Source organism: Apium graveolens, chromosome 8, assembly GCF_009905375.1.
Source record: "Apium graveolens cultivar Ventura chromosome 8, ASM990537v1, whole genome shotgun sequence".
In the NCBI taxonomy this organism is placed as follows: Eukaryota; Viridiplantae; Streptophyta; class Magnoliopsida; order Apiales; family Apiaceae; genus Apium; species Apium graveolens.
The window spans coordinates 175,798,198-175,812,402 of NC_133654.1; the positions used below are offsets into that span (position 1 = coordinate 175,798,198).

The 14,205-nt window shown below is 32.8% G+C and overlaps 1 protein-coding gene across 1 annotated transcript; it reads left to right on the forward strand.

Moving 5' to 3' along the window:
- Positions 1–11,614: 11,614 nt before the first annotated feature.
- On the forward strand, positions 11,615–12,988 carry LOC141680156 (xyloglucan galactosyltransferase MUR3-like). The gene has a single exon (XM_074486458.1). The coding sequence runs from the start codon at positions 11,615–11,617 to the stop codon at positions 12,986–12,988; it is 1,374 nt and encodes a 457-aa protein (XP_074342559.1).
- Positions 12,989–14,205: the final 1,217 nt, after the last annotated feature.

Here is a 14,205-nt window from a genome sequence, read left to right on the forward strand (position 1 = left end):
AGCTTAACATCAATGCTTCATGTTTTTAAAATGCGAAAGTATACACTTCCTATCTCTGATGAAGCAAACTTAGACAATGCATCTGCCTTTGCATTTTTCTCTCTTGGAATGTGCTCAACATGGCATTCATCGAACTAAGTCATCATAGCCCTTACTAGGTGGACATACCTAGCCATTGTTTCATCTCTTGCCTCAAACTCTCCCTTGACATGGGATATGACAAGCTTCGAATCCCCACAGACTTTCAAGTTCTTAACCCTCAATGTCCCTGCTAGGCCGAGACCAGCTATCAGAGCTTCATACTCTGCTTCATTATTTATGGTTGGGAAGTCTAACTTCATAGCATATTCAATCACGAACCCATCTGGGCTTTGTAAAACTAGCCCTGCTCCACTCAAATTTGTTTTTGATGCTCCATCAAAATAGAGAACCCAGTATTCCTTCTCTTTAATGCCCTCTTCTTTGTCTCCTTTATTGCCTTCTGTGTATTAAGGTATAGTATCTTCTTGCCCCCCGACTTCTTGGTTGGGTATGGTACATTCCACCACGAAGTCAGCCAACGCCCGGGCTTTTATTGTCGTTCGTGGCTTGTACTTGATATCGAATTCTCCCAATTCTATTGCCCATTTAATCAGTCTCCCACTAGATTTGGGATTGTGAATGATGTTTCTCAAGGGTTGATTCGTAGCACTATAATTTTATGAGCTTGAAAGTAAGGACGTAACTTCCTTGAAGCCATTACTAGGGCTAAAGTAAACTTTTCAATAAACGAATAATTCAACTCTGCTCCGTGCAGGATCTTACTGACATAATATATGGGTTTCTGGACTTTAAATTCCTCCTTAACCAACACAGCATTCAAGGCATTTTCTGAAACAGCCAAATATAAGTACAAAACCTCATTCAGAGCTGGTTTGGCCAACAACGGGGGTTGAACCATATACTTCTTCAATCCTTCAAATGCCTCCTGACTTTCCTCAGTCCATATGAAATATTTTACCTTCTTCAGGGATTTAAAGAATGGAAAGCACTTATCTCCGTACTTAGATATGAATCATCCTAAGGCAGCGACCCTTCCAGTGAGTTTCTGAATGTTCTTTATGGAACGTGATGGTTCCATATCCGGGATAGCTTTTATTTTATCGGGATTGGCCTCAGCATCTCGTGATCAGCGGTCGCATCTATCAATGTATCTATTCTTGGTTGTGGGAAACAATCCTTCGGGCATGCGTCATTCAGATTAGGAAATCCACGCACATTCTCCATTTTACATTAGCCTTCTTTACCATTACAGGGTTTGCTAGCCATTCTGGAAATTGTATCTCTTCAATGAAACCAGCCTCCAAGAGCTTTTCCACTTCTTGCTTGATTGCCTCCTGTCTCTCAAGGGCAAAACTCCTTTTTTTTGCTTCACAGTCTTTCGATTCGGATCTACGTTCAGTTTGTGAGTGATCAATTCTGGGTCTATGCCAGGCATATCAGCTACCGACCATGCAAATACATCGCTATTCTCTTGTAAAAATTTCACCAAATTCCCTCTAAGGGGCTCCTCTAGTGATGCTCCAATGAAAGTAACTTTCTCAGGATCCTCGGGAGCCAAAGGAATCGAAACCAAGTCTTCTGTTGGCCTCCCTCTTTTCTCGTCATTCTCATGGATATCCAGATCTTTAATAGGCAAAACCTGCCCCCAACTCCATTAGCCCTAAGAAAGGCTACATAACAACTCCTTGCCATCTTTTGATCTTCTCTCTCTTCTGCAATCCCGTTCCTGGTGGGAAACTTCATCAATGAATGATAAGAAGAAGAGACTGCCTTGAAAGCATGTATACCCGTTCTTCACATTATTGCATTGTAGGTTGATCCAGCCTTTACCACTACAAAGTGCAACATTTGTGTTGCTTGTCTTGGTTCTTGACCTATAGTCAGATGCAACTTAATTATTCTCTTTATGGGGCATTCGACTCCAGCAAAACCATATTTTGGCATATCAGTTGGGGTTAATTGAGAATCATTGTAACCCATCCTTATAAAGGCATTATAGAGCAAGATATCTACCGAAGCTCCATCATCTACAAAGACTCTTTTCACCGGGTTGTTCCCTATTATTGGTGTTATGACCATAGGATCGTCATGAAGAAATTTGACACCCTCTAAAACAAAATCATCGAACGTCATTGTTACTCCTGTCCTGGCCCTCTTTAGGGCTTCTTCGACAATATGCATAACTTCTCTAGTATATGCTTTCCTTGAATTTTTAGACGAACTAGCCGCAGTTGGTCTTCCAAAGATCGTATTTATCACTGGCCCTCATGGTTGTGGTCCTCTAAAGATTGCGTTTATAACTGGTCCCCTGGGTTGGGGATTTCACCCCTGATCATCCTGATCCCTTTTGCAATCATCAAAGTTTCCTCTTCCATTATTATTCCTATCTCCTCCATCTCCATTATACTTGCGCAGCCTTCCTTTTCGAATGAGGAACTCTATTTCATCTTTCAATTGTCTACACTCATCGGTATCATGACCACTATCCTTGTGAAACCTGCAATATTTCCTCTTATCCAGCTTGGTAGGATCAGCCTTCATGGGCTTAGGCCAACGAACATCTCTATCTTTTTTGATTTCCATCAAGATCTGACTTCTAGGAGCATTCAACTTAGCATATTCGGTGAACTTTTGTCCAGGTCCTCCCTTCTTCGGGGTTGAATCAGTGTTTTGCTCAGTTCTAGGATACTTGTCCCTAGCAATATATTCCAGGTCAGTCTTTCGCTTCTTGCCACCAGCAGGCTCGTTATTCACCACCGACTTCCTCATGCTTTCTTCCACTTTAATGTACTTTCTGGCCCTATCTTGGAGCTGTAACATGCTTTCAGGGGGCGCTGGGCTAATGACATCTTAAAGAACTCATCCCTAGTTCCCTGCTGCAGTGTTATCATAGCTACCTTGTCTTCAAGGTTCGGAACCTTCAAAGCTTCCTTGGTGAAACGGTTCAGATAGTCTCCCAAGGACTTTTTGGCTCCCTACATAATGCTCATGAGGGATGCTGAACTTTTCTCATGCACTCTCCCACTGATGAATTGCTTGATAAAAGCTTGACTTAGATCTCTGAAGGACCCAATAGAATTCGGAGGCAAATGGCTATACCATCTTTGAGCCGTTCCCGACAGGGTTTGAGGAAAGGCCCGACACTTAATAGCGTCGTTCACAGGCTGCAACAACAGTGCATTAGAGAATGTGTTAACATGATTAGCGGGATCTCCAGTGCCATCATAAGCTTTGATGGTGGGCATCTTAAATTTCCTTGAGATGTGAACATTCATTATCTCTTCAGTAAATGGTAGAGTAGGATCATCAGGATCTTCTAGGTTCAGAAGATCACTTAGATCAGCCCTTGGGACAACAGTCCTTCTTTGTAGCGGACCATCCAGGTCTATGATTGGAGGAGGATTTCTCCTCCTTGGAGGTTGTGGGAGTCTCTGGGTCAGGTGCGCCTCCAGGTCACGCTTCAGTCTTTGGATTTCAGCTTCATGAGCCCTGATTCTCTCCTGCACTTCTTGGGGATTCATCCCTCGGGTGCTTCTGGGGCGTTGCTCCCACTCCGTGTTCTGACCATGGTGATTGTTATGCTTTCCCCCAGACAGCGCCAAATGTTATGGATAAAAACTTGGGGTATATTTAATGCTAGGGTTCGTGAGCTTCGAGGCTCGATTTGACTGCTCTTGTGATTCGTGACTCAATCTTCCTTAATAAGATGCCTATGTACCTTGTTGTTCGCCAATGATCAAGTAAAAAAATGTAGTTCTGATTGGTGTGGGTGAGACCCTTTATATAGGTGTCGAACACCTTGAATTAGATTAGATTTAGGAGACTTGGTGGGCAAGTCTTAGAATTAGAATGGAATTTAGAGTCCTATAATGCAGGAAGTTGATTCCTTATCCTATAGGATTTCTTGGAGGACAAATTCCAAGGAATTGTGTCCTTATTAGACTTTACTGATCAGCTGATTTATCCCTTATTAATTAATTATGAAATTAATTAATATTCAGGGCTATTGGGCCTTCTTTGTTCCATCAGGCTTGATCATTGTGTTAACCTTCTTGGGCATGATCAATGTGTTAACCTTCTTGGTCTGAATGTCATACATATGGCCTTCTTTAATGGGCCTTACAGTCCTAGATGCAATTAATGCAACATTAATGACATAATTAAGATTTATTTTATCCCTATCTGTCACGTATGTGTGGATCAATGAAAAGAATAAATTGTGTCATCTTTGGCCTCTTTACTTCCATCTATTGAAAATTAAATGTAAAAAAGATAATTAGCACATATTTGAACAGTAAGGCATGCATTTATTAAGAATTAAAATTAGGTACAATAATTGTGTTATGAGTTATTAATCTTATTTACCTCTTGAAGTTTCTCCATATCAGTTTCTTCAATTGTCCTTTCTGAACCAAAAACAAAATGGCGTTAAGCAGGTTATTATATAATTCTGCCATGTAATTAGGAAAAGGCATACTGCATTATACTCGATAGTTTATTTATGGTTTTGTTCTTACCTGAAGCAAGATTATTGTAGTGTTTCAAAACCATCAAAGGATCGTCCTGCTCCCATGCAGAAATACAAATCACCCATTAGTGTCAATGAAATTTTGTTTCCAATTGATTTTAAAGTTTTAAATCCTTAATATTAACAAAGTCTTAATTTGAAAAATATAAATTTCTTAGATTTGTGTTACGGTGACTAAGTTCAAGTTTTGCAAATATTATATTCAAAATCTAAACCCATAACCCCAATTTGCAAAGTCTAATTTCAAAATCTAAACTCATAACCTAAATTGGACGGCTAATTATATTAATACAAGTAATTCATAGCAATGATTTCAGAAACACTGATTGACATTTAATATACGAAAGATTATATGACAAACGTGCATGTTAAATATAAGTACAAATTAAATATGAACATGGAAGAATGAGTAGTTACAAAGTAAACTAACTAAACTTAACACAATCATGTATCATCTGCAAGAAACTCTTATAGGCTCAATCTAAATAAGAACATAACCGAATAACTCTCTTCTTGGTAAAAAAGAGGCATACCTCCATCGATGAACTTTATTGTTATTGTGTAGTTTACATAATCAATCAACTTATTAAGCGTGTATGATGTTTGACGGTTTCTTGATGGTTTCTTCTCTACTTCAACACGATATTATATATTTCCGAATTGTAAAGCAATTATAATTTAAAGTTACTTTTATGTTTCATGATATATCAGATTTAGCCCAACCGTAAACCACCTGCATAACAAAAGTTTTACGTTTTTCAGCTTTAATATAAATTCAATATCAAAGCATTCTATTTATAATTTTTTAAAATTAAAATATATTTCTTAAATTTTACTTAAAAATATAATTTTTAGTTATAAACGTATGTTATTGGTCTATATTAAATTCCACCCGATTACTTTTAAATTATATTTATGAATTTATATATAGATATACAATTTTGGAAAAATAGATAAATTGTTAATGTATAAATTAAGGATGGTACATAATTTAAGTGCTTAATGCATTAGTTACCTTTAAATATTGTATGGCCTTTACTATATTCTAACTAAACTCACCATGGATAAACTATTTTCATTTTTGATCAAATGTATTTTAAATTAAATATAAAATATTGATAAAAAATTTAAATATAGAAGATCAGTTATCAATAGTTTGTTTATATTATTGCTTAGAATGATATTAAAGGGATAATTTGTTACTAATATTAATTAAAGGAAAATGTTATCGTTGTATGACAGACTTTATATTTTTTCCTAACATATTTTTTGTTGACATATATGATATTAAACCAATATTACTTAATTTTATATTGGCTGAAGTTAGATATAATAAACCCATTTTTTAAAAATTATCAATTATATTAATATTGAGATTTAACTTTTAGTACAATTATACAAACATGTATCGTTAAACACGTCATAGCATTTGTGGGTATATTAGAGCTAAAGCATTTTATATATTACGTCTCCCAAGAAAAATAGTGTCATGCAAAAGACTAATGTATTAAAGTGTAATTATTATGGCACGTATTACACACTAAAGAATGATGAGCATTCTTACATCATCAACTGGAAAATCTAAATATAGGATCTTTTACTTAAAAACATAACTTTAGAAGATGAAAAGTCTATCTGGCATCACTGTTACACATGCATGGATTCAATTTGATGATAAGTTCATTAAGTATAATTATAACTAATTTAAAATAACCTTTTCATTATCTAGACATCTCTTCACACTGTTCTTACTGTATCATATTATCAATTTCATACAACTCTCATTTCTGAGAATAACCAAAACAATGAAAAATATTCAATCGGACATTATCAGTTTGATCTTTTCTTACATTATTATCCAGGCAGATGATTTTAGCAATTTTGCAAGACTGTTATGGATTGGCTAAATAGGAAAAGCTCACTGAGAATCAAAGAAGTGTTGGACAAGATGGATTGGGAGGCACTGTATTAGTTTTATCAGAATCCATTCGAGGTTACACGTGATCGTTTTCATGGTTTCAAAGCTTTTGCAGTTCATAACAATACTGATCAAGCACTGTTCTATAACTCAGTTCAGAATCTATTTCTGAGGCAAAATGTTGATCACCATCTCGCAGTGTTGGCTCATATATCAGGTAATCATTTCCCATCTTTGTTCGGCTATGTTTTCTTGAAAGCTATATTTGGAGGCCTTGAAAGAAGTCAGACATGCCAGGAGATGTTTGAATTGATCAATAGAACTGACATGAGGTCGAAGATGATAGAAATTTTTAGGTTGTTTGAAGAGATGCATGCTTAAATTACAGACAGAGACTATCTTTTGATTGTATATAAGTTTTTCCCAAATGCACGAAATTTAGACTCAATGTACCAGTTAGATGGTCATCCTTATGGAGAAGAATTATGGCTATCCCTCTGCGATAGGACTGTTGAGCCTGACTTTCATGTTGAGGGTGAAGTATACAGCAAAACTTTGAATATGTCTCATTTGTGGAACACTAAGTGTGATCATTGTGCTACTCAACTCATCATGTACAGGATTCTCCTAAGTAGTTTCACTGATTAAGAATCTTAGATATTCTCCTACATTGCATGTGTTTTAAAGTACAATGCAAGGACATGTTATGGATTTTGTGTGAACATATGTTGTGAATTTTCAAGGCATGTAGTAGGAGCAATGTACAATTGACTTATTGCATTTCAATTTACATGTGTTATTAGTTTTATTATTAATCATATCTGATAAGAGAAGTAGTTAACAAACTAGTATTCCAATGTTAAAAGTACCTTATTCTTTCTTAGTAGCACCATATGAGGAGAATTCATGACATAAACAATTTAATACCGTCCCACTCTTCCTTAAATTTGCAAATATAGAATATTTTGAAGACTAACTACATATTTTAGTACAATTTTTAGTTTGTAAAATCGTAATCATGTCAATGTTCAATTGTCCTCATATATCTTTGCATGATAGGCTTTATAACAACCATTCCTTTAGTATATAGTTAGTAATCTTAGGCCTCATGTTCCACAGAAATTTGATTCCAAGCTCCTCAGAGTAATCATCAAGAACTTCCACCATCTCATACTTATGTTTTACCTCATCTGGAGTTGTGTTGTCCAATTTTGTTGATCAGTTCCAATATATTGTCCATATGTCTCCCCTTTTTCGATAAATTCTAACATATCCCCCGCTGTCAGCCTTCTCCAGACTCAAATGATGAGAAAAAATATTAACTAGATCAAGATGCATGTGTTCATTACTCTGAAATGTCCACAAGATTTAGTAAACCATGAATCCAGCCAATTTACTAATCCAAATTCAGTATCAGTTTTGGAGCTCAAGTAGCTGAAATAGACCTTGAATGGTTGCATCAATATGACTTCTTGGATCAAACAGTACAACTGAGGCATGCCATCTTCTTTATCATACAATGCAAATATCTGCTTTGGTTGGATGCACTCTTCTGATATATCCTTATCAAAATCGTGGAAGTCTGAGTCTGGGACTGATATTGGTACTGACTTAGCTTTCTTGAGCGTTTGCTGATGAAGCGGCCTCTCTTTGATTATACTGATCATTTCTTTAAGCACTAATTCATGATAGTTAATTCTTCATTTTGTATCTTTTCATTAGTCCACTTCATAATATAGTAGCACTTTATTAATCCTCAACCTGATCATCAATATTATATTTGTCATCACGGTACAATTTAGGCATTGACATTATGCACTATTGGAGTTCTTATAATCGTCATTTTCTTAACATAGAAATCTTATAAAGGAAGATAATCCTCGCATTGATTTTATGTTTTAATGAAACAATAGGTTCCTGTAGTTTTCTTTTAAAATGCCGATTAATCCTCGCATTGATTTGAGATTTTTAATCCATCAATAGGTTCCTGTAGTTTTCTTTGAAATTGACGATTATGTTTTTTGTTCCATGTTTAATATACTTTATATGTTCATTAATATAATTAAGAGTTCACTATCTCAAAATACGATATACTAATTGGTTTCATTTATATAACAATTTACTTTTAGAAAATTGTCGGATAACAAGTTTGCGTAGCGCGGGCATAAGTCCCTAGTTTTATAAAATAAATAAACAACTTCCTAGATTTATGAATTTGTTAAAAAAACTTAAAATTAAAAAATTAAAATTTGAAGTTAATTTTAAAAACACCATTTTGAAAAGTTAAAATAACATAAAAATTATAAATTAAAATAATATATATCAATCCAACTCAAAATCAAATTACTAACCTATAAAAAATAACTAAATGTCTTATAAGAAAAAATATATAAATAAAAATATTCCAAAAAATTAAAAAGCTTGAATAATATATAAACTTAACTAAAATACAAAAAGAAAATCTACAAAAAAATCAGAAATAAAAACATACAACTTTCTAACTCTAAAAGCTCAAATATAAATTTTCTATAATATAAATTTTAACTAAAATACAAATTAATAAATTAAAACATATTAAATTTTATATGTGTGTTGCAACATTTTTTTGAAACAATCTAATACAAAAAACACAAATATAAAAATTTAATTATTAAATAAAAACACAAAATCAATACTCAGGTTTTACTTGTTTGAAAGGATAAATGATATAGAAATAATAAATATTAAGAGGGCATTTTGGTTCGCGTCGAGAAAATAGAATGGAATTCAGAAGAAAAATGAGAAGAATGTATAGAAATGATCCTGAATATTGTTTTACATATTGGATTTATATTTTTGTTTTATTTTTTTGTTTTATATCTGGGAACGTATGAAAGGTTATTTATAATCTTATATTAGATTATTCTAACATTACGCAATCTCAAAAGAAAATAGTCTTATATATAATTGGTGTAAGACTGTTAATGTGGTATGTTCGTCAGGGATAAAATTGTCATTTTTTAAACACTAAACACTATTATTACGAAAAGAACTCAATGTTTGATTCCTAACACGTACAAATATAAATTTAATATTAATATTAAATAAAACTAATACGATTTGATCCTCAGGTAACAGTAACATTACAAATTTGAAAAAATAAGAAAAAAAATAATATTAATTTTTTATAAAACATCCCACTGCACGAGTACAAAACTAGTATATATATATATATATTGCAACATGTGCACTAGCGAGAACTGTTAGTAAAAGCAGAACCAGGAGATCATAATATGATTTGTTGATCAAAGATATATAAAGTTTGTTTGTATGTATTTGTGTGTTATAAACTAAAATATTTTATTTAGGTATATATTGGAGTTGCAGAATAGTTGTGTGTGTATGTATGCGTGGCGTTTGCGTGTTGTGTGCGCGTTATTTCAACTTTTCTGAAGGTATATATGTGTAGATATATACATGAAGTTGACAGCAATGATGTAAGATTTTCCATGAATTTTAGAATTTGAAAATACAAGAATTCAGGAGTTTAACGATATTAATGTTAATTATATATTAATGTTAATTATAAATGCTATTATAGATGAGTATGTGCGTCTTTTTATCCTTTTAGCATGGGTGTTATAAATGCTAATGTTAAAATTTACTGACTTTGTCCCTAATTTGTTGTCCAATTTTAATTTTTAATATTCAAAATGACCAAAGTTTGACAGTAAAATGTATATAAAATATAATTGACTTCGACCCGTTGTCTTTTAATTTGTATATATAATTGTTCTTAATTCACTTTTCCCGTTGGTATCATCCATTATTGAATTCTAGCTGTAGTAACCCTATATATTTCGTTTTTCATTTCATATAGCCATGTATTAAATAAAATGTATTAAAATTGCTTTCTATCCGGTAAATAAATTATATATTTGAAATCCTTGCAAAAAAATACATGAAATGAACTTTTCAATCATGTAAAAGAGAGTTAAAATGAGTGAGATATATTTAAACTTCATAAACAAACTTTAACCATTAATATTTTACTCATATTGGCTCAATTTTACATGATTTAAGAATATATTTTATATATTTTTTCACAAAGAATACAAATATTCAATTTTTTTTTTCCAAACTGAAATCAATTATATTACATTTAACTTAACACGGAGTTATCAAAAGTGAAAAACTAAATGTACAAAGTTACCGCGGGTAAAAGCCAATAAATTGATGGTACTAGCGGGAAAAGTCAATTCTACAATGATATCTTATAGAATATCCCTTGAAAATATTTTCTATTTTATATGCGATTTTCAGTTTTTTTAAATTAACATAGAAACTTTAGTCTTTCGTCAAAAGTTGGTCAATTTGACCAATAAAAAGTCAAACATGAAAACTAAATAGGAACGAATAAAGTATTTTTATATTAGTATTAAATGGAAATTTCAACTATGCGTTACTTTTTGAGTTTGGTATTTAACTCTTTGATAGCAATCTTAAATTGGTACTTTGAATTTAAATTTTAAAATTTAAATAGTCCGTTAGATTAGATACTTGTAAATATAAATATACGCAATTACATATTTATTTGATACGTGTCATATAGGATGACTATTTGGCCTATTTGAGGTGATGCAATGATGGATTTTTGACCGTGTATGATAGTTTTATTGGTCGCTAATGGCGATATAGTGTCATCTTTGGTGACTTTTAATTTGTCATATTTGGAGATTCTTAAGCGTATTAATAATATAATTGTGTTAGATAAGTACCGCCTAACCTCTTTGGTTAGAAGTTCCGCATTAAATTCTTTTACTAATAAAATTATAAATTTAGTCAATTAGTTTTATACTTTCTTATAGTACGCATCAACTTATTTGTATCTTTTGGTTTTGTTTTGTTGTAAAAACTATCAAAAAAATTAAAATTTGCCATATAATTATTCTCAATATTTGCATATCTTATAATTCGATATAAATCACACTTTATATAAATTCTCTATTAATATAGCTATATAACATAAGATCTTAGCTACATTTGGTCTATATGTGCTAAACAAAAATCTCATTTATTAGCATAAAGATTTATTAAAATTACACATATTTATCCCAATCCTCCCTTGATTTATTTTTTCATTAGCAATGGCTAAAGCTTTTGGCATCAAAAAATACAAGGAAATATGTTGTAACTGGTATGTTTTGGTTCTTTTATTTGTTCTCGGATATCTAATCCAGCGCTTGCCGACATTTGTACCCAAAATTAGCGTCAATTCTTTTACAATGGATGATGGCAGTGTATCGATTTGGAATGGAATTGAGCTTAAACGGGTTGATGATGGGTCATCGTGTGCTGGTAAATATATTTATATTCATCATCTTCCTAGTAGATTCAATGTTGACATACTCAAAGATTGTTCATCTATTTTAAAATGGAGAAACATGTGCAAGTATATCTCGAATTTTGGTATGGGGCCGATCGCTTTGAACTTGGAAAATACTATTCAAGATAAAGGTTGGTTTGCCACCGACCAGTTTTTGTTAGAAGTCATTTTCCATAACAAATTGAAAAGGTACAAATGCTTAACTAATAATTATGCATCCGCTACTGCAATTTTTGTGCCATTTTATGCTGGTTTGGATGTGAGTCGTTTTGTTTTAGGCAGTTCAAATTTTCAAAGAGATGATAATTCCATAAGACTGGCAAATTGGATTGTGAAAACTGCTGAATGGAAAAGAAGGCAAGGTCGTGATCATTTCTCTACATTAGGACGGATCTCTATTGATTTTCGACGAGAAAGTGAAGATAGATGGGGAAGTAAATTACTTTTGTTGCCTGAATTCAACAACATGACTTTTCTTGATATTGAATCTGATTCACGGAGTACTAATGAGTTTGCCATTCCTTATCCAACTTATTTTCACCCATCTAGTGACAAAGAAATTATAGAATGGCAAGAGAAAGTCCGAAAAATGGATAGACCATATTTATACACATTTGTTGGATGTCGAAGGCCTAATATATCAACTTCAATTCGAGATCAAATCATTCAACAATGCATTTCATCTTTTCCAAGATGTCAATTACTTGATTGTAAAACCAGTGATTGTACTAATCCTGTCAGTATAATGAAAATGTTCAAAAAATCTGTATTCTGTTTGCAGCCTGCAGGTGATTCATATACGAGACGGTCAACATTTGATTCGATTCTAGCTGGTTGTATACCAGTATTCTTCCATCCAAACTCTGCTTATACACAATATGTCTGGCATTTACCAAATAACAACACAAAATATTCGGTGCTTATTTCCGAGGAGGCCTTACGCAACAAAAATGTTAGAATTGAGGAGATACTCAAGGAGATTCCTGAATATGAAGTGGAAATAATGAGAAAAGAGGTGATAAGGTTGATTCCAAAAATAATATATGCTGATCCGAGGTCAAGTTTAGAAACACTGGAAGATGCATTTGATATAGCAGTACAAAAAGTTATTCAGATTATAAATAATAAAATCTAGAACAAGAAAGTTGGTTGTTAGTTATTTTATTGTAAACTTGGTCATTCATAAATAAAATAAGTATTTGCTTTAGAATCTACCCGGGGAATTCATTTCTTGGTATATGAATACATACTCTCTTTTGTTAGTTTTGTCGTTATCGTTTGATCATTTAGCATTCACAATTGGTATCTAAATACATTTCTCTCACGTTAGTTCCATCAACATCTATTTGTATTTAGCGTTCATACGAATTAAATATAAATTGGTAGTAGCATTGTAAAGTATATATTTTTATACCGATTTTTTGAATATTAAAACTAAAAATTTAACCATAGATATATAAATTAAAAATATGTGGTAGAATTATACTTTCTTTTAAAACCTAAATTTCTAATTTTATAAAATTAATTTTTTGAGGTTTTATAAACTAACATTCGTCTAGATGTTTACATATTATTGTAGGGAATATGTGTATTAGGTTGATGATAAGTTGAACAAAACACTTAAGTAGAAATCTAGTGTTTGTAGCCTCAACGGATAAGACCATTTTGGCTATCCGTTGAAGGAGTAGCTTTACTTAGAAATAAGTTTAGTATTGTAGCACATTTCATTCTCTGTATTTAAGTTGTAATTCTTAGATGTTGTGGGAAATTATCAGTCATGTTGACTACTAGTGGATATGCAAATAGGAGGGCTAATTGTAAATATTTCATGCCTTGTAATTTTGTATAAGTGAAGTAGTATCAACTGATATTAAAGGCCTTCAATGAATGAGAAACAAAGCTTCAACGGATGTCTCTAAAGCTTCAACGGATAACATCCATCAACGGATGAGTGCTTCAACGGATAAAGCTTCAACTGCTAATGCATCAACGGATAAAGCTTCAACGGATAAAGCTTCAACGGATAAAGTCATCAACGGATGAAAGCTTCAACGGATGCTTAGTTCAATAGCAGTTGATAGTGACAATTCATAAGCTGACAGAGGCACATGGGTTGACAGAGACAAACTGGAATGTGGCAGCCTCTAGGAGGAATCAAGAAAATGCAGCATTTCCATTCTGGTGCAAACAGGGAAGTATTCAAAGATTCACAGCTAAACCTAAATTGCATTGGATAGAGAAATGAAGAAGAAACATGTGAAGAATCTTTTAATTGTATTTTACAGTTTTGTCTTCACTTGTAAACTTGGTGATATATAAACCAAGTAGCAGCTAGTAATTAGAGTGTGAATT